The sequence below is a fragment of the Netta rufina genome, assembly GCF_964035555.1.
Source record: "Netta rufina genome assembly, chromosome: 2".
NCBI classification, from domain to species: domain Eukaryota; kingdom Metazoa; phylum Chordata; class Aves; order Anseriformes; family Anatidae; genus Netta; species Netta rufina.
The window spans coordinates 43,813,274-43,836,266 of NC_140124.1; the positions used below are offsets into that span (position 1 = coordinate 43,813,274).

A 22,993-nucleotide genomic window follows, 5' to 3' on the forward strand; every position below is an offset into this window, starting at 1 on the left:
ACAAAAACACACTAAAAAAAAGCAGCACAGATCACACTGTTCTGTCACCCACCAGCTGATTCCAGAAATCACTTGGTATGACAATTTAATAAGAAATGTAACAAAATGGCCATTTATATTCTAAAAGCAGCTGGCTGCCCAGTCAAACGGTTTTACTACAGTAACACAGAGGTGCTTAAATTACAAGAACCATCACCAAAATTCATGAAATCTTTCAGCTTCTCTCCGTGTGCGCTCTGATGTTTATCAAGAGGGAAAACCTCATGCTGCAGCCCTTTGCGCAGTGAGATCAAAACCAGGATCCTTTTTACAAGAGGTTCTTTTCTCACAGGATACTAGCACCTGTAAGATGCACATTTCATACTACATGTGGCTGAGGCTGACCAACACAACATTATCTGTTGTCCTCTGTATCTTGGTGACACAAATCCTCTGTCACCACAGGGGACTAAAAGATACATACAGCAAAAAATCTCAACTGTCAAATTAAGGTATCTCATCAGGATGTGATATGCATCTGTTGTCCTTGGAGGCAAATGCTTAATCCCTTTTTTGCAACCAAAGGCAATAAAATTTAAGAAGGAAGTTCAAGCTACTAGGAAAATAAGTTGAAAAGAAGGATGCTGGGAACATTTTCTCCTCCAAATAACATAGCTTTTTTTTGTCTTTCAGTAAGTGGTAACAGAGAACATATCTATACTGCAGAACAAGACACCTGATACAAGAGGAGATACTTCCATGTACTAATAAGTCATTATTTTAATCAACTGGTTTTGCATTTCTGCATAAAAACCACCCCTAACTGATGACAATACTGCCACTCCAATCACACCAAACCAGCACTATTGACTAACTATTTTTGCAATTTAATTTAAATGTCAAAAGCATTCCTTTTTACTAACAAAATTGTAAATTGGAGTGAGATGCCTTTGGACAAACACAGAACCTTTTATTTTTTTATTTTGAAGACAGCAACCCCACTTAGCTTTCTGAAAATGCCTGCAACTACTGAAGCTGTTAGAGCTGCAGAGACACTGATGGTCCAGAGAGACGTATGAAAACCTCAGCAAAAGAATATCATCATTCAGTGCCGAACGATGCTCCAAAACCCTTTAGATTTATCAGACATCTGAATCAATAAATTATTTAGTTTTGTATGATCTTTTAAATATTAAGTGATTGGGATTTTTCAGCCTTATTTCCTGTAACTGCTGAATGGACAGGATGAACCAAGCTGTAAACTCTCTGATAGACAGCTATTCTTGGAAGGCTAACTGATGTCTAAACCTAGTTAAAACCATGACCTTACCTCTGGGGAGTATTAAAACAGTCTTAATAGTCTTGTTTACTTTGCCTAATATAAAAGAGATTTCACTGTGTGAAACTACAGTCAACTTTCTTTAAATAAATAAAACTGGTAACTTGCAGAAGGTGCTGAGCACAAGACTATGCTGATTTTCAAAACAAACAATGTTTTCATGAATTAGATCACTGCTTTGCTGTGTGACTAATCACAACTGTGAAGAGTATTAAATCCTAGTGGGTTAGGCCATCAGGCATCAACACGTTACCTGATGAAAATGAAGGAAGCTCCATTATGGGGAAAGATAATTCTCTTCAAAAATTCTGCTAACAATCATCATTGGAAACTTAATACTGAACAAGTGGACTGCTGGTCTCCTTAACAGTTCCTAAAGAGATTTATTTTTGCCCTAAAACTGAGCAGATGACTTCTTTGTTGCTGCTGTACCTGTCTTCCATTTATGTACTTTGGTGCCACCATGAGGTGTACGGCCTATTATCATTTTACAATGTTCCAAAAAAAATAAATAAATAAAGCAAAACAAAACAAAATGAAAATATGCTTCCAGACTACCACCAAAGTTAGGCTACGTTAGGTGGGCAGAACTGTACTTGTGCTGGGGTGCTACACCATAAATAAAATCATATGGAAAGGATTTTAATAGCTTAGCACAAAAATTATGGTTTTGCAATGTATATAGGTAAAAAGAAGCTTTACAAACCATGGTAATTCACACAAACTAGCTGGAAATCATTGATATTCACTACAGCCTGCCAAAAACATTTCACAACTGAGGCAAAAGGAAAACATACCATAAAGAATTATTTTCAAATGATCTTAGTATTTTTAAGCTGTCATATAAACTTTCAAAGAGGTTGCAGAACATCAGAAAAAAAGGCAGCTTTTTTCAAAACATAAAAAGGAAGGAAACAACATCAAGAAAACACCAAATTACAGGGACTTATTTTTAAAGTTCTGACACAGTACATTTATTTATTAATTTAATATTTTTAATATTATTTGCCTCTATCAGGTTTGATTAAAAACATACATCAAATTATTTTTTACATGCTTATTTTGTAATTTCTTACTTAAGGTAAAAAACACTAATGATAAAATTCTAACTCGTAACAAATTATCTTGTATGACCTGATGAGGACAAGTTTAGGCATTTGTCTTTGTTGTTTTAATGTTTTATTTCCTACTAAGTGACTTACATAACTGCCAAAGTCTCAGCTAATGCCAAAATCTTATTACATGACAGCACAATGAGCTTGCCTTGCACAGTTCTTGGAAGTAGAATTTTTTTGTTAGGGGGTTTGAAAACACATTTACTTTGCTCGCCACCAGCAAAGTAATATTGCCTGCAAATACGGGAATTTCTGCTCCGTTGGAGGAGATCACAGCATCTTTAAATAGACATGCACCTGTTCCACAAAACTTGCAGAAAGTTATATATCATATATGGCTTCTGAGTTTAAGAACTTATACAAAGTTTGTGTTTGCTTACAGGGCTCTGATGCTTGGCATGGAAATGTCTCAGAACCTTCCCATTCTACCAGTCCTCATTGGTATGGCCTAATTCTTGCTCTTTTGTTGATGTCTGCACTCAAAAAGTCTGCAAGTTCACAATTCTAGCATATTTTTAAATGAACTTCAAAAGATGAACATCTTTTGATCCATCAGTCTCTGACATTTACTCTCTCTCAATATATAAATGAACACAGGAGATGTTGTTTGGCTTAAAAAAGTGTTCACATTTACAATCTGCTTCTTTCTTCAATAAATCTCTTTACCTTTTCATGTCTTTGTTCAGGAACGTGCCGAAACCAACATTTTGCCCTTTCACAGCCACGCAAACTCATGAAATAATATCTGCAATATTTACGGGGCAAATCAATCATCTCCAGGATCTGCTGGACCGAATGAGAAGCCTAGAAATAAAATTAAAACAAGCAGAAAGAAACCAACAAATATTTTTGAAAGCATGCGTTTGTTTGTTTGTTTTTGTTTTTGTTTTGTTTAAAGAATTTCAAAATATCAAAGTATTAGAAGAAGAAAGATGAAAAACTACTGCACTGCATGGCTCTGGATAACAAGATGATAATTCTGGGCGGGTCAGATTCCTTTACCCTTTTCAGTGCCCAGCATAATGGATAATGCAGTTTCTCCTAAACATATGAAACTTTGCTTTTCACTTCTACAAAAACAGTAAAACAAAAAGCCTTCTTCATTTTTGTTTAAGCTGGAAACAGAAATCAGCAAATCTCTAGTGTGAACATATCACTGGTTTTGCTCTCAGAAATTGTATTTACTCATTTTTAATATTTTTAGAGGAGTAGAAACATAAATCTAACAGGTTTGTAATTTCTTACTGGACCTGTGGAGAATTGTCTCGATATCCCTAATAAATTTAGTGCCGAAGTATCTGAAATCACTACAGATTCTGCAACTCACTTTTGCATTTCTGTCTGTCATCCATGGCTCGGAATCTCCATTGTTTTGCAATGGCAGTGAAAGGTCTTTTCCTGAAAATGTACAATCTAAAAATTAGGATGAAGACAATAAATGGATCATGTAATAAAGTGAACCATACTGAAACCATTCTCATTTATCTTATTTTTCCTTATATTTAGAAATCTGTCAAGTCATGGCAATGATTAATGAAAATTTGATTAATACAATTTAAAACCAGTAATGGAACTTGTACTTTTCTTAGTTATCCTAAAACTGAGACTTTAACCAAACTTCAAGAGTAAGGACCTAATTGCAAACATTCACAATTAAACTTCACAACGTTATGCAAAGTTTCTTATCTAACTTACAGAGATGAGAAAAGAAATGGAATGAAAATATCCAGAAGTTTTAATTTTAAAAGGAAAAAAAAAAAAAGACTTTACCAGTAATCTTTGCACAGCCACATCACTAACAAAAAGTTTAAGCTATCTTTCTGAAATGAAATAAAACCTTTCATAAACTGTATGTTTCAAGCAGTGCAATATCAAGCTCAAGCCCAATGGAAGTTACTGGCTTCTTAAACATGAAACTTGGGTTTAGATCTTTAATTACTGCCGATAATGGAGATTTCTTTTTCTGAAGAATGAATAATGTTAATAGAGGATACGAGTTCAATTTCTTAAACTTCACATATAAAGAGAAGTAAAAGCTTTTGAATGCCTTGCTTTCTACGGTGCCCATCTGGCATCTTGAAAGAACTGGGTATTCAAAAGGCAGGGTGCTTAGTGCTTTCTGAAAAACTACAGTTTAAATAAAGAATATCCAATAAAGAGGCACGTTCTAGTAGAGATTTGCACTAGGCTCTTCATTGGTATGTCATTCTAAGCAGACAGGGCCATCACAGGATGGGAAGTAGAAATGGAACAATTAAATATGCAAATGTTAAGTACTGTCATGGCTGCACGATTCTGTGCAGAGATGATGGGGAATTCAGTAAATTTAGGAAGGAACGGATTTAGTGACAGGAACAAGACTGCGAAAACAGCCAGCAGCTGCAGAAAAATGCCACGGTGAACTTCAGCTCAGAAGTCTTTCCTCTAGATTCTTGCTGTCCCCACAGCCTAGAGTTTCTGGCCAGGTCCTTTCAACAACAGTTTGTACTCTCCCTGCCGCCATATGCCAAGTTCATAGGGGAGCAGGCACTAGGAAGTGAAACAGCTTGATCCTGCCTGCACTTTTCTGGGGGAGAAAAGGGCTGTTTTACTCTTTCCCAGCACAGAAGCTCTTGCTTTGGTAACCATTTCAACTGATACCAAGGAAGGTTTACAAGAACTCTTCAGAATATGAGTACACTTTTAAGGCCAAAGACATGAGCAATTTTAAACCACTGTAGTCTGGAGACATATTTCACAGCTGCTTTTTATAGCATTTATGTTTCTTGCACTTCCTAAACATACTGTTAAGTGATGTGATGATAAAATTGTTCTACAAACTCTGACTGGCAGTGTAATCTGAAATTAAGCAAGAACGTCTGCCACTGATCTCAATTCAGAAAATCCGCATTTATAAACATCCACATTAACCAATCATTCTAAAAACATCAATTCCCAAAACAGCTGTTGCAAAGGAACAGAATGCCTATCTATCCATAAGTAATCAAGTCCTGGTTTTTCTCTATCTCGTCTGCCAAATAAAACTATGCATTTATGTAAGGCTAAACATCAGAGTTCTCATGTGCAGGGAAAAAGATACAGAAACTATGAGTATGGTTCCATTACATTATGATTTCTCTGGTAGCAGAAACCCTTCAGCGGTACCTGTCCCAGTTGTGAAATATATCAGGTCAAAATGAGGTGCTGCTTATTAAATCTAGATCATTTCCTTGATGCACTTTAGCAAATGCTTCAGAAACGTTTGAGTTGGCATACACAAGAAATTTCTGATCTTCGGCAAGGTGGGCAAATTCCTTTGCCAAGCATTGCTGACAGATAACAATCAATCAAGAAAACCTGTTGTCACATTCTCCGACCACAAATAAAGAAAAATAAGTTATTTGCTAAAAACACAAGCTGTCAAAATACTAAGAATACAGACATTATTGTACCAGTAAAGTATTTGAGAACTATAAATAACAAGATAAAATGATTGATATTTCATCCAACCTAATAGGAATCTGCTAAAAAATCCAAAACAAGAATCAAGAAAACAAACCTAAACAAACAAAACCCTAACCTTTTACATGAGCGTGTTTATTTTTGCTTCCATGTATAAAAATAAAACAAATTTCGGCCAATGACTTCTGAAATTGGAGAAAATCCTTATGACTTTATAGGCAGATAACACAACTGCAAAAATTAATTCTGGAGGGTTCACTAATACAGCATACGATACCATTCTTCCTGGGTTTCAGCACTGTACTTTCATTGAGGACATCTATTTTCGGGTCATGCAATGGAGATCTTGAGAGCAGCTCACAGTTCATAAGGTCTGTGTATTTACAGTCACTGTTAAGTGTTAAAAAACAAACGTTTAGTTAGCCAAATTAAACACGCGCTTTTCTCATATATTAAACACCTATAAAGACGGATTAAGTATTTAAAAGATGAGAATTTCTGCAAAAATTAAAGCAACGCTTAAAAACTCACTGTATATTTAAATGGCTAGCAGTCCCAACAACTTTATTAAGGGGGTATTATATTAAATCCCCTTTTACCAGATCTTCCCTTCAGTTAAGAATCTAGGTTCAGCATGAACAACATTTCAGCACACTTGCTGTTTGGAGAAAGCAATAGTCTTGCTATCCCCTATGAGAGGCATGTTCTAGCTATTTATTACTTCTTATAGCAAGGATAATACAAACCTTTTTGAAACTTCACACTGTTTTTAATACAGTCTGAAGCAAAAGTGTTAATGCAGAGAAGAATAAATTCCATAGAATAAGACCAAATTCATTAATATCAATCTTCACTTTTATTCCAGTCAATATATTGCATTAGTCCTCAGAGGAAAAAAAAAAAATTAAAAAATCTGTGGATCTCATCGCCCAGAATTTTCAAGTTATCATGTAAAAAATTTTTTATGCTTCTTCACCACACCAGCCTCAGATGTGTTACAACAGGATTTTCATAGCAGCCTACCTTCAGGATAACAATCTCAGATTGCTTTTTAATCTAGACGTCAAACTACACAATTCAGTCAAGAACGCTGAACTATGTAGCTGAACAATCAAATTATTTTTTTAACTGACATCATCACTAGAGGCAGAATTTGCTAAAAAGGGACAGTAACCGTGTCTTCTCCTAGGTGAAACTTTGCAATACTGACATTTTTGAGTAAGACTAGAGAAGAGTTTTGCTCCAAATGAAGGATTGGAGTAAGCACAGAGTGCTGTGTTGCAACTAAGGAAGTTTATCTCAGCTCTACTGCTCTGTTAAGGAAAGAGATGGATTAATGTGCTACAACTTGCACAAATATTTTTATCCAGCATAATCTATTTTTTTTCTGTAGCATAAAGAGCCATTTATGGCATATAGTAAATCTAAAATATTTTAACAGGAGGAAGAGCTTGAAGCTTCTAGCCGATTAAAGAAAAGACGTAATATTCTGGGTATAATGTACTTCTGGTACACTTCAAGTCTGTCACAGGAATGTGACTGGTACTGGAAAAAAACAGTTCTTCTATGCCAGCTATACTTTCTTGACTATTGTGAAAATGACTCCGAACGTCTGTGACTCACTTTCTCTCTTATTTACCTGAGTATTCCATGAGTTCAGTTTATTTTTTCTACAAAGTTGTCTTCTGCTTCATTTTTGGGCTGATGTTGAATGGAAGCATATGACTTTGACGCTTCGAGTTGTAAGTACAATAAACAAAGTAAGCACAGCTTGAAGCCAGCGTAGCAGTTGAGCACATGCTTAACTCCATGTGCCATGTTTTTAAGCGCCTTTTTCCACTGCTGCTCAAATATTTGTCCGTCTGAGTTTGAGTGAAATCTTTAAATGGTCTCATGAATTTATAAAGTCCCAAGAGGCAGAAAAGAAAGCTGAGAGTTTCTTTTATGTTCTAGTAAATGCTATTGTGGCTGGAAATCTATCTTGCATTGTATTTATATAGAGATGCCAACACAGGTGAGACACTGGCACAAGGTGGCTATATTTAGTCACAAGTCAGAAAACAAAATACCAACTGTTGTCTGTTAGGCTACTGCTGTAATATGGGTGTAATATTCTTGTACTTAGCACTACGAATTATGCTATTTGACACTTTTTTTTTTAAATCAGTCATAAAAGAAAAAAATGAATGAAAATGCCAGTGGTGTTTTGGCAAAAACATCACCTTTCATTTGCAAAGTGACTGGGGAACATCACAGGTTACCTGAAGGACACAGTATATTTACCTTTTTTCTGCTTCACCTTTTTCCTCTGGTTTAAGAGCAGCCACTCCATCTTCAAACCTGAACTGTGAAGATATTTAAAATGTACTTTATGGCTTAACTTTGGTTAAGATTGAGGTTTGGGTGAGATTAGCTGGAGATATTTATTGTTGTCCAACACGGCACAGAAGAGCACACATATTAGGACACTGATTTTATAAAGCCACAACACCATGAAGTAGCCCATCTGGGGATTGGCCTGGCAATACTGCAGCAAGTACTGCTCCTCCAGCAACCTACACAATTTGACAGACCCTTTCATCCTCTCTAACACACTAGGGACAAAAGAGTGCTGTTCACTTTATGAATCATGTGTTAGGAGCACCAATTCCACTGCTGAAGGAAATGCTTCTATTCTGCTTTTAAAAATCGTTTTTGCCAGGGAAACCCATTCCTTACTGTTCGATTACCTCGTAATTGCACTTACCAATTCTTAGCCATCTGAACTGAGTAGTTTAACTTACCCAGTTAAAATCATTATCCACTCCAGATGTAATGGAAAACAGTAGGCACTATCAGCACCTACATCTGAGTGGCAGTGAAACACAAATTCCAATCCATTATCAAATAGCATAAAACTTCAGCAACTCTTAAAATACCTAGACTTATTATCTTGAGGAAGGAGGTGAGAGAGTATAAAGGTCAAATAAAGTCGCTGAGCATGAAAATTGCTTAACATTCCCTCAGAACTGCAAGGAAATCAGTATGGTACTGTCGTGGCACTTCTGCCCAAGTAATCAGTCACAAAATGCTTCTCCTTAGAGGCAGGATGGCTGTGCAGCTCCCCAGGGTTCAAACACCATCCTTTCCTTCTGAGGCTGTGCAGTGAGAAATACTTGACACCTACTTTTACTAAGTATGTTATCTAAAAACATTACATATGCACAGTGGTGCTCTCATGTGTCCATTGAAACAGTATTTTTCATACAACCGGTAAACCAGAATTACCTTAACAACTGAGATGACAGCATCTTGTTTCACTTCAAATTTGAAGATAAATTATTGATGTCATGTTAAAACCAAAAAAAAACGAGTTCCATCAAGCAAAACTTAAAATGTTAACAGCATGCAGTAATTGTAAAACTCCTGATGTAATATCTCTTAAATTCAGGAATTTAAAAATTAGCGATGAAAACTATCCAAATACATGGATTACCATTTCTTAAACTGCTCAGTGACAGAAAGAATGATTTCTCGGTACCTTTTCATTAATTTCAAAACTCTTTAGAAATCCATCTTGCTTTCTCAGTTGCCCATCTTCAAAAGAGCCCTCTGTAACACCTCGCAAAGGACTGTTTCTACTGGATGAATTATGGGTTTTAATATCTGTAGCTGAAAATGTACAAACACATTACTTTATATTTCCCGTACTACAAGACAACAAAACTTTTATTTCCTAGATATTACAAAGACTTACAACCTATGACATTTAAGAACTTGTAGGACTTCCTAAATGCAGAATTTACATGTAAAGTTATTTCACTTTAAAGCACAAACCCTTTCAAATAAACATTAAACTGAATCTGCAATTAAAATTCCAACCAAGCTGTATGTTCTGCAGTAGTCCCTGTAGAACAGTGTAACAGGTTTATTTATATCACATTGAATTCAATATTTTAAAAATAAATTCAGTTAGGATTTATTATTAAAACACAGCCAAAGATATGTATGTTAATTTGCTATTCAAATAAAGACTTAAGTCTCTGCTGGAGAAGAGGCTAAGTTTATCATAATGACATGATGGAACTCAGCAGTAAATACAGACAGCTCTGAAAAAAATCAAATTCCTGTGATACAGTGAACTTGATGAGAATTCAGTGCAAGGGAATTTAGCACCTTTTGCAAGTGCCACAGGAAATGAAGAGGCCACCTCACTGCAGCTCTCTGAAGCGGTTCTTTAAGCACAATAAAAGGAAAGAAATTCACTATTTCAGCATGTCACAGAGTCACTGGTGTCTGTATCATCATCAGGTCATTTATCTTTTTAGAAGGTTATAGTCAAGAGTCATCAAGGACAGATCAACACGCATGTGGTAAGTTAAGTGCGCGACTGGATCCTAAGTTACTCAGGCTTGTGAAGAACGAGCTGCTTAAACCTTTTTCTTTATTTTAAGCCCCACAAGAAGACCCAAAGACTTTGAATTCCATTAGAACATGCTGTAAAACAACAAACAGATTATTCGAAGTAGATATTACCAAAGAGTACAGGACTGGCTTCCAGGTTTTTGTTCATAGACGTCAGTACTGCAGGTGCCATGCTCTATCATCTGGCCCTTTCTCTTTACATAACAAGAGGCTTAGCTGTACACTTGCTGCCTATTGTACCTGAGCAGTCTTGGTATCTGAGCTCTTACACCCCCATTAACTATTATTTTGCCTTGTAATCATTGAAGCTTGAAACCTTTTCTCCCACAAATGCTCACTATTCCCATAGGGAAATTCAATCCTTTTTCTCCAAGACGCTACTTCTGCCCAAACCACTCACTCTTCCTACACGAACGTTAACACGTTAATATAAAAACACTCAATGTCTTACTATTGTCTCATCAACGAATAGAGTTCCTTTCCCAAAGTGCCAGAGATGTCAAAAGACAGAAAAGAAAAAAAAGGACAGAAAAAAGAAAAAGACAGAAAAAAGACAGTACTATCAACAGACAAGAACTACAGGGAAAGACATGTTCCCTGTAAGAGGTTTGTACCATCTCAAAAGACATGCACTTTACATAATTAGGAAATAAATCACTGTTACAGTAAAACATTATTACTGACAAGTTCTCATTTTATGTGGAAAGCACAAATCCCAGATTTTCCCACTGAACATCTTTGTGGTTCCTTCCTCAGACGCTTACCTTTTATTGCCAAATCCTGTGAATTTCCAGCATGATTCAACATCCCAGACTCCTTTATGGTAAGGTCTCTGTTTTGAACAAAAAGTACATTTAAGATCTCCATCTTGCAAAAAGAGAATTCATCTAACCAGCTGTGTAAAATTAAAGTTCTCAGTAATACTTTTAGCTACAGACAGAATCCTTACTTCCAATACGCTACCCTCATTAGAGTGTTCTTAAATCTCTTTTGACTATGTGTCCATTCCTACAGACAGACACCTAGACATGTTAAGTAAAAACAAGAGATTTCTAAATCCAAATTTTCTCATAAAAGCTCATCATCTCATTTCCCCTTTGCTTAAAGTAGGGGGAAAGGGAATTTTCTCTGTACAGCAAATTATGGAAATACTGGACTAATAAACCAATTCGTAAGTATCTATAAAATGTGATTTATAGCAACTTTACACTCAAGACACTTTGCAGAACGATGAATCCCAAAGACAATAAGAAAAAGGTTCACAGAAAGTTACTTAGTTCACCTGTTTAAAGCTAAGTTAGAAAAATATTGTGTGTTTCTCCTTAAAATTAAAAATCATATACAGAATAAATAAAACAACGAAGTCATCATCGCAGATTTTGGAAGCTTATACCCGGTGAATGAGACCAAGTGTAACAGCAGCAAGCTACCCAGAAAAATGGAACAATGGGAGTTTGCAAGAACCTAATGGAAACGAAAGCTTCCCAGCATGTGTAACTTTGAACTACCCGATATGCAGGCACAGGCACCTATGCAGGTCTACAAGAAATACCACAAAACAGAGTTTAATCAAGTTAGAGCAAGTCTGCAGAGATAAGATGGATTTTTACTAGAAGCTCTCGGCAGGCTTATTTCATCTCTTTCCCACATGACCATACATTTCTATGAAATGAAGAGCTTGAGTGATTTTGCCTACAATTGACTTTTTTTTTGTTGTTGTAAAATCGCAGTGCAGACATTTCCAGAAAGCTGTCATCTTCATACAGGTTTTTTTTAAAATGGAAAATATATAACAACATCAAGAGACTGCAATCTTCATGTTCAGGTCAAATGCCATTTCCAAATCCTTACCAGATTCTGCTGTGTAGGCTGAAATATTTATGAGAACCACTTTTCAAGTTCTTGCAAAGAAGGTGCCTCAAACATCTACAGAAAGCTACGTTTATTACAACACTTGGCTTCTGCTCACCAGCCTGCCAAATCTAGGAGCACTGACAGAACCTGCAGAAGTCAATGCATTTTTGAGTTCAGAAATGGAAACAGACTGATCACGTCAGAATTTTTTTGAGTAGTGAATGCAGGATGCTCTTGTATGCTGTTGATGATCAAGTTTAAACAAACCTCTCTTTACAGAACAAGTTACATGAACCAGAGTGCTGTTCAATTTGCTATTTCACATTTGAAAAGGGAATAAAGTTTACAGATCTGATTTGAAAGGAAAAAAATAAAATGCACAAGTGTCCTCAGAGCAAGAATGGCTGCTATGCTCCTCCAAAGCTAGCCACCACATCTTCCGGCTCTGAGCTGCTAGATCTCAGATTTTTGTGTTTGGAGGAAGAGCACAAATTAATGCACCAATGGTGTCCTTTCCAGTTGCAATTTTAATATTATTAAACTCCTAAGTAACACTCAACATGATTTGAAAAGCTTTAACAACCTAGCTATGTGCTTTCAGAGTAATTTGCTGCTAGCAGACATCCAGCTCTCCCTGTTCTGTATCAACGACAGAGCGAAACACCAACATACAAAAATTAATCTACCGAAGTCCATCCCCATGCACGCACGCAGTGAAACAATTTTAGCAAAGATCCAGATCCTTTCTCTTATCATCTGCCCATCATCAGTCTGAAGGGAAATCAGAGCAATGTTCTGATACAGGTAGAGAAAACAGTCAGCAACAGCCACCACCTGCAGGCATCCAGTTCTAGTTAAAAGCATTTCGATTATATTTTTCTAGAGTGTAATGGTTAGTATTAACCAAACACGAAGCAAAACATGCATATACTAGAATTTACACGAGCTCGAGATGGCTGACAACAGTGCAGTTCTGACTCACTGCTCTATGCGGACAGATGGAAGCAGCTTTCCAAACTGATGTTGCTGCAAAGCAAAATTGAGTATGCATAAAATAAAAAGCCAAACAATTAAATATATACAATACCAGGATATTTCTAAGGAGAGACCATGAACAAAAACAGCATTTTGTTTTAAAATATGTAGTACAGTATAAACAGAACTCAAGGTCAGTCTTCATCTAATGGTTTAATAATGTTACTCCAACTCAATGTCATTACTAAGTAAGGGGAGTATTTATCCTCCCTGTGAACTAATTACAAGACCCAACAGACCTTCAGATAGTACTGTACAAATAGCAAACTTCGCACTCACATGTTGGTTACAGTAGTAAAGGGCTCAGAAGGTCTTTGTTCTTCAGGTTTTGTTTTGTTTTGTTTTAGTAAAAAGTATTATTCTATTTTTTTTTTAAATATATTCTCATGTCTAAAACCCGCTTAGCACATTGAAGAAGATTCCCTTCCACTTTCGCACAAGTTTAATGAAAGGGAAGGATAAAGAAGGGAATAAAAAAAAAGGGAAGAAGGGAAGGATAAAGAAGGGAAGGATAAAGGGAAGCAAAGAGTCAAAAAATGAATGTTGTTGTAAGATGGTGCAACTTTGAAAATAATAATTATTATTTTTTTTAATAAAGGTAACATAAAACAACCCATAAGGTGCCAAGGAAGAAAATCAAACACCATCCAATTAAAAACAACAACAACAACAACAAACTTATCTTCAGAAGAAACAAAATCTCATACAATTGCTTTCTAAACTTTGGTTTTCTAAGATAAAAAATTCAAACTCAAAAGTCATTTATCAAACAGAGTTATCAGAGCCTCGAGAAAAGAAAATGGACTGGTGAGTAGACGAATTCATCTATTCCACGAGAGAATACTGCTTGTTTTATAAAAGCTTGTGGCTACTTTAAAGTGACTTTTATTATCACCTCAAAACCCAGAAAAAAAAATAAATGCCTGATAATGTGTACTCGGCTTCTGCTGAATGAAGATGCAGGCTTATAAACATCCCAAACTTGTTAGCCAAATTACAGATCTGAAGACTATTCACATGTCCAGGGGTAGAAGAGAAGTGGGGAAGGAGAAAGACAATGGAGGGCTGCTGCAGAGACAGCCACTAACTCAAACACAGACAACAAAAGTATAAGCTACACCTGGAAAACAAAGAGTATTTGTAAGTATAGTACCACTTTACAACTAAAAAACTGCCCTCAAAGGGATACTGCTTAAGCCAGATAATTAAAAATACTGTTATTTACTAAGAATATTACTCTTAATGATTAGCTTTCCTTATACTTTCGTATTTCACATCATTGAGACAAATTCTTGAGGACTAGGTTTTCCTTCCATTCAGGGTTTATCCTTGTTCTTACAAGGAAACCAGAGCACAGTTTATCTGCACTCAGAACCGTACCATACCTCAAACTTCTAACCCTAAAGCCAGCCCAAACATTAGCCGAATTCTCTAAGGAAACCTACAACTGCAACCAAAGTATACTGATAGGAGATCAAAGTAATTGGGATTACTGTCATCAAAAAGAATGATAGGCATACCTAAAATTAGCATTTACTGAACCTCTATTTTCTGAAATCACAGCACACTCAGGCTTAAGATTCTGCTTCTCTTCTTTAATGAAGATGCTACCACAGGATGCCTTCGCGGGCCAATTTTCACAGGCTGTGAGTGCAAGCTCTTCTTCCTCACTGGCTCCAAAAAGATCAGGGTCGTCCTGAATCACATCAATGACAAGAACATCTTCTTTGTAAGCTTCCAGAACATCTGGAAAAAAATCACTTTTGGGCTGTGAATGATTCACTCCTGATTTGTCACCATCACGTATTTCTAAGGCAGCAGGAGGGTCAACTGCATTCCCTGAACGCTCTGGAAAATTCGGCTTCCACCCACAGTCAGTAGCACTGAAGCCACGTGGAGATGACTCCTGCTGCCTCTCAGGAGCAGGACACGGGTATGAGGAGGCGTGTTCAGGGAGCGGGGGCATCTCCTTTGAAAGAGTTTCAGAGCCATCGTGATGCAAGTCCTTCCTGTTGACCTTACCAGCATTTTTCTTCATGGGAGCTGTAGATGTAGCATCACTAGCCACAGGAAGAGGCTGCTGCTCAGGATTTACTGAAGTCTCCTCATCTGTTTTCTGTCTTTGCGAACCACCAGAGCTGTCAAGGAGCTCTAGTGGGCTACAGGCTTTTCTTCCTGATGAACTGACACATTCCCATTTCCTGGATTCGGGTTTGTTTCTGCGTAAGGGAATTTTGAAATTTGTCAGGTTTCTGGTGTTCAATGCTTTCACTAGTTTTACGTCAGGAAGCGCCTGGTTCACAACCGGTGCCTTAGGGCTGAAGTTTATTCTGCTTTTGTTACTTCTATATGGATTATTCTGGACTGTCACAGACGGGCTTCTCTTTGTTACAGCTCCTTTGTTTTTATTTTTTGGTTTTGCTGGAAAATTTGAGGTCGCTTTAACTTCTTGCATATCATCAGGGTTAAAAGCCAGAGCACTTCTAACCGTATCAACTGGTGATTCCACATTTTCATTGCTCATTCCACAACTCTCATCGATATCCATAGAAGAGGATTCTGGGGCTTCAACCGAAGTCAGGCATTTGGCATTTAGGTCTACTGCTTCATCTGCACATTCCTTAACTTCTGCCAGTGATGTACACAAATCCAACTGCCTTGAATTTTCTGTCACGGCACTGTTTCCTACAGCTTTGACACTGCTTGGATCAGAGGATCCCTTAAAGACTGGACTTAGAAGTCTGTTTCCTTCTGAGATGGACCAGTGATTTTTGGGAACCCATTCAGAAGTCCTGGCGCAAGATTCACGAGGCCAAACATTTTTACCAGTCATAGGCAGTGTTCTTTGACAGGTAAACTGACGCAGTTTCTTATTAGCTTTATTCACTTTTCCATCTGTCATGCTTTTGAGACAATTAGAAACACCAGGGGCTTGAGTTAGTGCCCTCAGACTACCTGAAGTAGCAGAGTGCTGCTGTGCTGCCTCACAGCTTGAAACTTCTCCTTTTGCTACTACAGAGAGCCTGGATGTCTTCTTCAAGCCACCTTCAAATGCAAGTGATTTGGTACAGTTCTTGCTCTGTACTGATGCCTCTTGTGCTTCACGAGTATTGTTTCCTGTATGAAGATCTGCTGTACAATCCCACGAATCTGACAGAGTCATTTCTTTATGGTTTCGTCCTAAGACAGCAGAGGAGCCTGACGTGGCAACGTCTCCCTTTAATTCACACTTGGTGCATTCATTAGGCATATTTGTGAAAACATTCTGCACGGCTGACATCTCACTGATTTTCATCTTTTTTGCACGCTTTCTACCAACGTTCATTTTTTTTTCACTCAAAAACTTACTGCCTCGACTCTGACGGCATGGAAGATGCCCTTCTTTATGTTGAGGTTTTACTTCTTCATTCAACAACGAACTACTTTTTATGGGTGAGCTTTCTTTTTGCATTGTGTTAGTGCTGCGATTCACTTCACTCTGTTCTACTGTACTGTCAGGACAAGCAGCTTTTCTCTTACGCTGGGCTAAATGGAAGAATCTACTTAAATCAAAAGTGCTGGCAGTTCCACCAAGAAAAGATTTTACAAATGTATTGATGTAACTACAAGCCTCTAATCTCACAACTGGATTCTTTCTTGTTATGCAGAGCAAGCTGTTGCAATGCTTTCGGGTGTTTCTGCAATGGTCAGCAACACGTTCTGCAGATTTATTTATCACTTTTTCTGCTGCAGTTACACTCGATATGCACGCGATACTATCAACTCTGGCTTTTCTTTTTTTAAGCTGTGTAACAGACCTTTTTGCTTCAGGATGACAAAGAAAACTCTTGTTTTGAGTCCCACCTAAAGCAACAGCTGCAGGAGATTCAGAGTAGCGAGGTTCCTTCTCATTGGGATCTTCTGACTTAGTTAGATTTGCCTTACAACTCTTCACAGCCTGTGTACCTGAGTCTTGCTCATTTTTTTTCCATTTTTTCTTGGCTGCTTAAAAACAAAGTAGTCTCATTAAAGAATACACTAAGGGAAAAAAACACCCTAATGCGTTATTTTATAAAGAGGACAAAAACATTCAAGGCTAGCAAAGCACATGACACTGTATAAGCCTTAAACATTTGTTACAATTCACCAAATCTTATTTTTTCATTTTTAATGAGCACTATTAGCAGACGTGAGAGTACCAAATTGTCTGGTCTTCAGAAAATGTATATAAAAAAAAAAAGGAACAGAACCTGAAGATGTCACAGGGTTATTGGAAGTTGTGTATTTAAAACAGGCAGAAACCAATTAGAGCAAGTTTGGCAAGGAAACACCAAGGTTATTTGCACCATCAGCCTTAAAAACTTTTGTTTACAAAGTACATTCTCCATAATAGGAAAGCTTGTTTATAACAATGCAATAATTTATTTCTGATATATTGTCCAATTAAATCCTGGAAAATTCCAAGACTTGCATTTTTCTAAAATGCTACTTTTTATTTGAGAGCACACACAGATTATGTAAACTGTACATGTGAACATTTCATATGGAGAATGAACTTGAGAAAGTATTGGTAAAACTTGGTTTTATAAGACCTCAGTTTTCAAAGTCAAACATAATTTTAGTATCTCAAATTTTTCAGGAATTGTTATCTAGATGAAATATTCATTAATAACCTGCAGCAAGTATTTGTCATTTAAATATACTCATTTTGGAAGTAAAAAGAATGCCTTACAGACAACTGCATTGAAGATAATGAGAATTCTTTAAAAATCCTCCTTCAAAATTGTTCATTTGATACAATATTCTCTTCATACACCAAAATGAAATCTTTGTTTCGGCATCTTTTAGGACTTTGCAGAGAACAGTGACTAAAAAAGCAGAAAGTTCTGACAACAAAACCCAGCATTACACACAGGCAAGCACTAATGACTGCATGATACACATTTGAAAATAATCAAATAATATAAAATTGCAGAATTCACTATCTTTTATTTTAGCTTTGCTGAAACTACTGCCTCTTCCTGCTTGTGCCTTACCTTCTACATGTAACCACGTACACTATGTTGGAGGAGAAAACAAAATAAATTCTTACTCAGGGCCTGCTGCTGATACCCCTTCTCTCTTCCTCTTCTGCCCCCAACCAGTTTATGTGGTCTCCTCTCCTTTGTGCTAGAGAACTGCTTTTCTACTTCAACAAAAGCCTCTCCTCTTCCTAAAAATTTCGTCCAAGACTGGTATTCACCGTTCTGTAAAGTCCCTAGCCCAAGAAGCAGCGAGGTAAGAGCCAAGTTACCAGCCACATGCTGACGGCCACGTTGAGATAGGCCACAGACCACCCCTTCCTGCCTGCAGGACATTGCCCCACACATACACTTACCCACAGGAAGAAAAACAAATAAATCTGATTTTTCACTTTCTAACGAGGTCTTACTGCAGCACCATGCCCTCGTCCTGGAAGCCCAGATTCTCCACCTGTATTTCCACAAATGCTTACCACTTTCCCCCAGGCTATCTGCTCCTTTCTGAGGGTCTGAGCTCTGCTGCTGCTCTATCATGCAGCGCTTGTGCAGCTTTCCTCTGGCTGTTGGTTGTTCTTGGCCACTTATACCCTGTATGTGCAGCGAGTCCCTGTTCTTCAGACTCACAGCCCTCTTCTTGGACTCCAGACACTTTGCAACCAAGGCAGATCCACCTCTCTTTCTTGGTTCTTGTAGTTTTGATTTCCCCAAAGATGTACTGCTTTTCTTTCTCAAGCATTTATTTCCTTGTTCCTTGGGCTTTTCTGAACCTTTTAAAGAACACCGATTCATCTTCCCTGGGTTATCTACCACTTCCCAAGGTTGCGGTTCAGACAAGGACGATTCCTCGTTCCCCAAACTCTTTTTAAGATCTGGGATTTGCAGTTTCAGTATCATTAAGGAGCCAATGCCTTTAATTCCAGTACTACATGCGCTGTTCCTAGGCTGCAGCACCTCTGCTTCTGGCAAACGGGGGATAATACTCTCTGTGCTGTCAAGCTCCTCCTCCGAGGTTGGGATCTGCAATTTCAGTTCCATATAGGAACGTTTGCATTTTTTTCCTGGGCTCCTCAAACCCTCTGGGAAACCTGAGAGGTTCAGCCCTTCTGGGCTACCGGTCTCTGCTGGGACTTTCTTCTGCAGGGTAATTTGTGAGAGAAATGGCTGTTGACCCCGTCCTGTCCTTCTGCTTCCAGTCTTTTCCCAGCAGGTTCCTGCCACCCGATTTTCGCATACGGCTCTGTGGGGTACCTGCACGGTGACACCCTTCTCGCTTGGCGATGCCACCCTGCACTGGATCCCCTGCTTTTTCTTACCGGGGAGTCTCTGACTCTCGACTTGCTCCTTCTGCATGGGCAACAGAAGAGCACGCCACTCAGGGCAAACTCCATCCAGCACAGCAGGGTGTGCAGATGATGGTGAGGATTGCTCGGCTCCTCTCTTTAGTGCCAGGCGAGAGCTCTTCTTGCCTACCAACACCTCCCTGGGCTCACCCCCTACCCCTGCACCCACATTGCTCAGCCTGGCAGCCACCCTCTCCACCACCTCGCCACCAGCCACCACCTTCCCCGACCTTAACTGCGGCATGGCAGCACCCTGGAGAAGCCACCACCGAGCCCACAGCACCCACTCACCTGCACACCCCTACCCTCACGCCGGCCACCCCGGCCCCGCGGGCGGCCACCCCCTCTTCCCGCCTCAGCCCTCACCTCAGCGGGGCGACACCGCCGCCACCCCCCGGCCCCGGCAGCACCGGGAGGGGGATGGAGGCAGCGGCCCCGCACCTCCCCGCCTCACGCCCCCCGCCGCCCCGTGTCCCTCGCCCTCCTCGCAGGGCACCGCCACGGCCCTCGACGCCTCCCCGGCAGCAGCCGCCGCCGAGCCCCCGAGGGAGGCTCCGCAGCCGGGGACGGGGACGGGGACGGGGACGGAGGCGGGCCGGGTGGCGCCCACGCCGCTTGGCTTCGCCCCGCTCCCCCGGCTGGAGGTGCCGAGGGGTCGTGGTGGCGTTGCCAAATGGCGGCAGGGGTCTTGCTCCACCGGGCCTGAGTCACGTAGCCCGAAAAAAAAGCAAACACCAGCCCCCTAACCTCACAGAAAACCACATACATTGCCCACACAAACAACGCCCCCCCACACCCCACCCCCGCCCTTCCCTCCCCAAACCACATTGCCCAGCCCTTTATTATTATCATTATTTTATTATTATTATTATTATTATTTAGGTCTTTCATACATCAGAATAAGCCCTGCAGTTCTTCAAAGTCCCTCCAAAACCGCGAGGGAACGTGCTTGTGTCCGTACCAGCACCTTACATAAGCTTTGTATTTCAAATACGGCGTTTTCTGAGGAGATACTGAAGTCAGAACAAAATAGTCCAAACACTGTGTAGCCAGAAAACTGCAAAAATTGACGTTTGTATTTGAAAATACAGTAGTATTTGCAAATGCAGTAGTAGTTCCAATACAAATGCAGGCCACCCAAGCTTAAAGAGCATTCACGGTGTGTGAACATGAACACATAGAAACGAGTTTACAGAAACAACGTTGTACAAAGATCAAATCTTTGTGTGGTAAATGCTATGAAAACCATAAATGCTGTGGAAATCATAAATGCTGAAACTTAAGTTATTACCAGCAAAGTGTTACTTTAACAGCAGCAATGCTGTCAGCATCATGGCAGGTGTTCATAAATGGCCTCCTCCTTGGGTACAGCCATTTTCCACTCAAAGCAAATGGAGGCAGTCACCTTGACTTAGCTCTCCTTCATGTGAGACCTGGGACCAGAAATAAAGCTTTTTGCGTCTTTCCTTTCCAGAAGTAGAGTGCCGTGGGTGCGAAAGAGGAGCTGAAATTAATAAAGGCATCTTTGGATTTCTAACCAGCTGGCATTGGCCCACTGTGCGACTCTTGCTAAACCACTCATTTTATCTTTCAATCTCCATCTACAGGTAGAGATAATACATCACTATCCTAATAAAGTCAGGAACACTCTTTTATGTTTTATTTTCGAGGGAGAGAGGGGGCAAACCTCTCAATTAGTGAAAAAAAATACAAGGCAGGCTCGAAAACTTCTTAGGTTACGCACATGTTCAAGCACAAAAAAAGTCAGTGAGTGGCCAACTAAAACTTATCAAAGCAGAAAATACAGGGGTTTTTTAGTCACTTTTTACCTCAGCTCAGTATAGTGCTTCATGTCCTCGGGACAGAAAAGACCTGATAAAGGGGAGCCAACTGTACGGCACTTGCCATCCTCAATGTGCTGCGGGGTTCCTGTTACATGAAACGTTTGGCTCTGGCAAAATCTAACCTTCTCTGGTTCAGATGTGTGTAACACAGTCTTTTAAGTTTGGTAGCAAGCCAAGAAAGGAAAAAAAAAAAAAAGAGCCAAAAAGCAGTATTAAAGGAAAGCTGGAAGAACGGCATTTGATTTAGCTTATTGCTCTCTGGTATCATTTTCAAGATTTAGTATCTAGTCAGTTATTTACAATAATAAGAATTTTAGTCAGACCAGATTTTTATGAAATGAATAAAAACTGTACTTGAAATGAATACTAATTAAATACATTCTTCATGCAAGTCCTTTGAAAAAAGAGCTAGAGCCTCAGAAAGGACATTTTGAAGCAGCTGCGGATTATGTTAAAAAACAGACTGCATTCAGTTAAAAATATTGCTAAGAAGAGGTAGTGTAAACATTATCTTACAAAGCAGAGCAATTTAACCTTCTTTTAAAAAATGCTTGAAATAAGAGGCAGAGATTTAATACACAGACGTATTATTTAAGGAAATTCCATGTCAAGCGTTTATTAAAACTGCAGGTTATTAAAGTGTAAGTAACTTAAAAAATCAAATAAACAGCTTTAGGGGAAACATGAATTATTGTCACATTCCAACAACATCTGAATTAGTAATACTACAAGCAGATGTTTAAACTTTATTGTAAAATTCTGTCTTGTTTGGAAAAAAAAAAAAAAAGATAAATGCCTGTTTCTCCTGAGTATTGTAAATTGTGTACCTCAACACAATATCTAAGCTTTAGACTTAATTCAGCTTTTGCTGATCTGTTTCTTTGTTTCACTGGTTTCTTCTTCATGCTAGACACTTAAACAGTCACAGAAATACTAGGTACCCAGTGTATGAAAGTAAAAAGGGAATCCTGGTGCCTAAAAACATTTTTTTCCCCCCAGAATAACCAGTATGTTCAAAGATAACTGGCAATTTCCAAGAAGGAAAATGCAATTTATGTGACTACATTTATGTAAAGTCCATTAAATTTTTCTTTCTTTCTTCTCCCAGAGGAGCAAGTGTTTGCTCTTAGCCTCCCAACCAACTTCATTTTCAATACCAGTGTGGATTCTGTAGCTGCAGATCTAACACTGATACGTTTGACCAATCTTCCAAAAGTTTTTGAAGGGCTGATATTTAGAAACCCGTAAATAACAGCTGCATAGGTGAGCAAATCCTACACAATTTTTACTGGGCTGTATTTTGGACATTGCTGATATACTCACCTAGCAACAAGAATTAAGTATTCTTTGTGAGCTAGGGAACTGGAAACAATTAACTTGAAAATTAATTGTCTTTTTGTATTTTTTGGTGAGGCAATGTGAAAAATGTCCCCCAGGACTGCTTCCTTTTGCATCCTTTCCTTACATCTTCATGCTTGGTTGAGGAATAGATTTGTTATCTCTAGCAAACCTTAGCATAAAGATTTTGTCTGTGCCGTAATAGTTGAGATTGAGCTCTGAAGAATGTTCATAGTCTGTTACATTCTTAAAATATGCCAAATTAAAACAACTAAAACCAAATAGGGAAGGGTTTTAGTCCAAC

The 22,993-nt window shown here is 38.7% G+C and overlaps 1 protein-coding gene across 1 annotated transcript in view; it reads right to left on the bottom strand.

Moving 5' to 3' along the window:
- Nucleotides 1-19,751, bottom strand: part of TOPAZ1 (testis and ovary specific TOPAZ 1) — a gene marked incomplete at both ends in the record, with an annotated part of 35,335 nt that extends 15,584 nt beyond the window's left edge. The window contains 8 exons of the mRNA XM_084281609.1: nt 3,100-3,237; nt 3,761-3,831; nt 6,152-6,264; nt 8,158-8,219; nt 9,395-9,525; nt 11,043-11,110; nt 14,688-16,971; nt 18,641-19,751. Of these exons, the coding sequence (XP_084137735.1) occupies nt 3,100-3,237; nt 3,761-3,831; nt 6,152-6,264; nt 8,158-8,219; nt 9,395-9,525; nt 11,043-11,110; nt 14,688-16,971; nt 18,641-19,751 (3,978 nt within the window). The remainder of the gene's footprint in view (nt 1-3,099; nt 3,238-3,760; nt 3,832-6,151; nt 6,265-8,157; nt 8,220-9,394; nt 9,526-11,042; nt 11,111-14,687; nt 16,972-18,640) is intronic.
- Nucleotides 19,752-22,993: the final 3,242 nt, after the last annotated feature.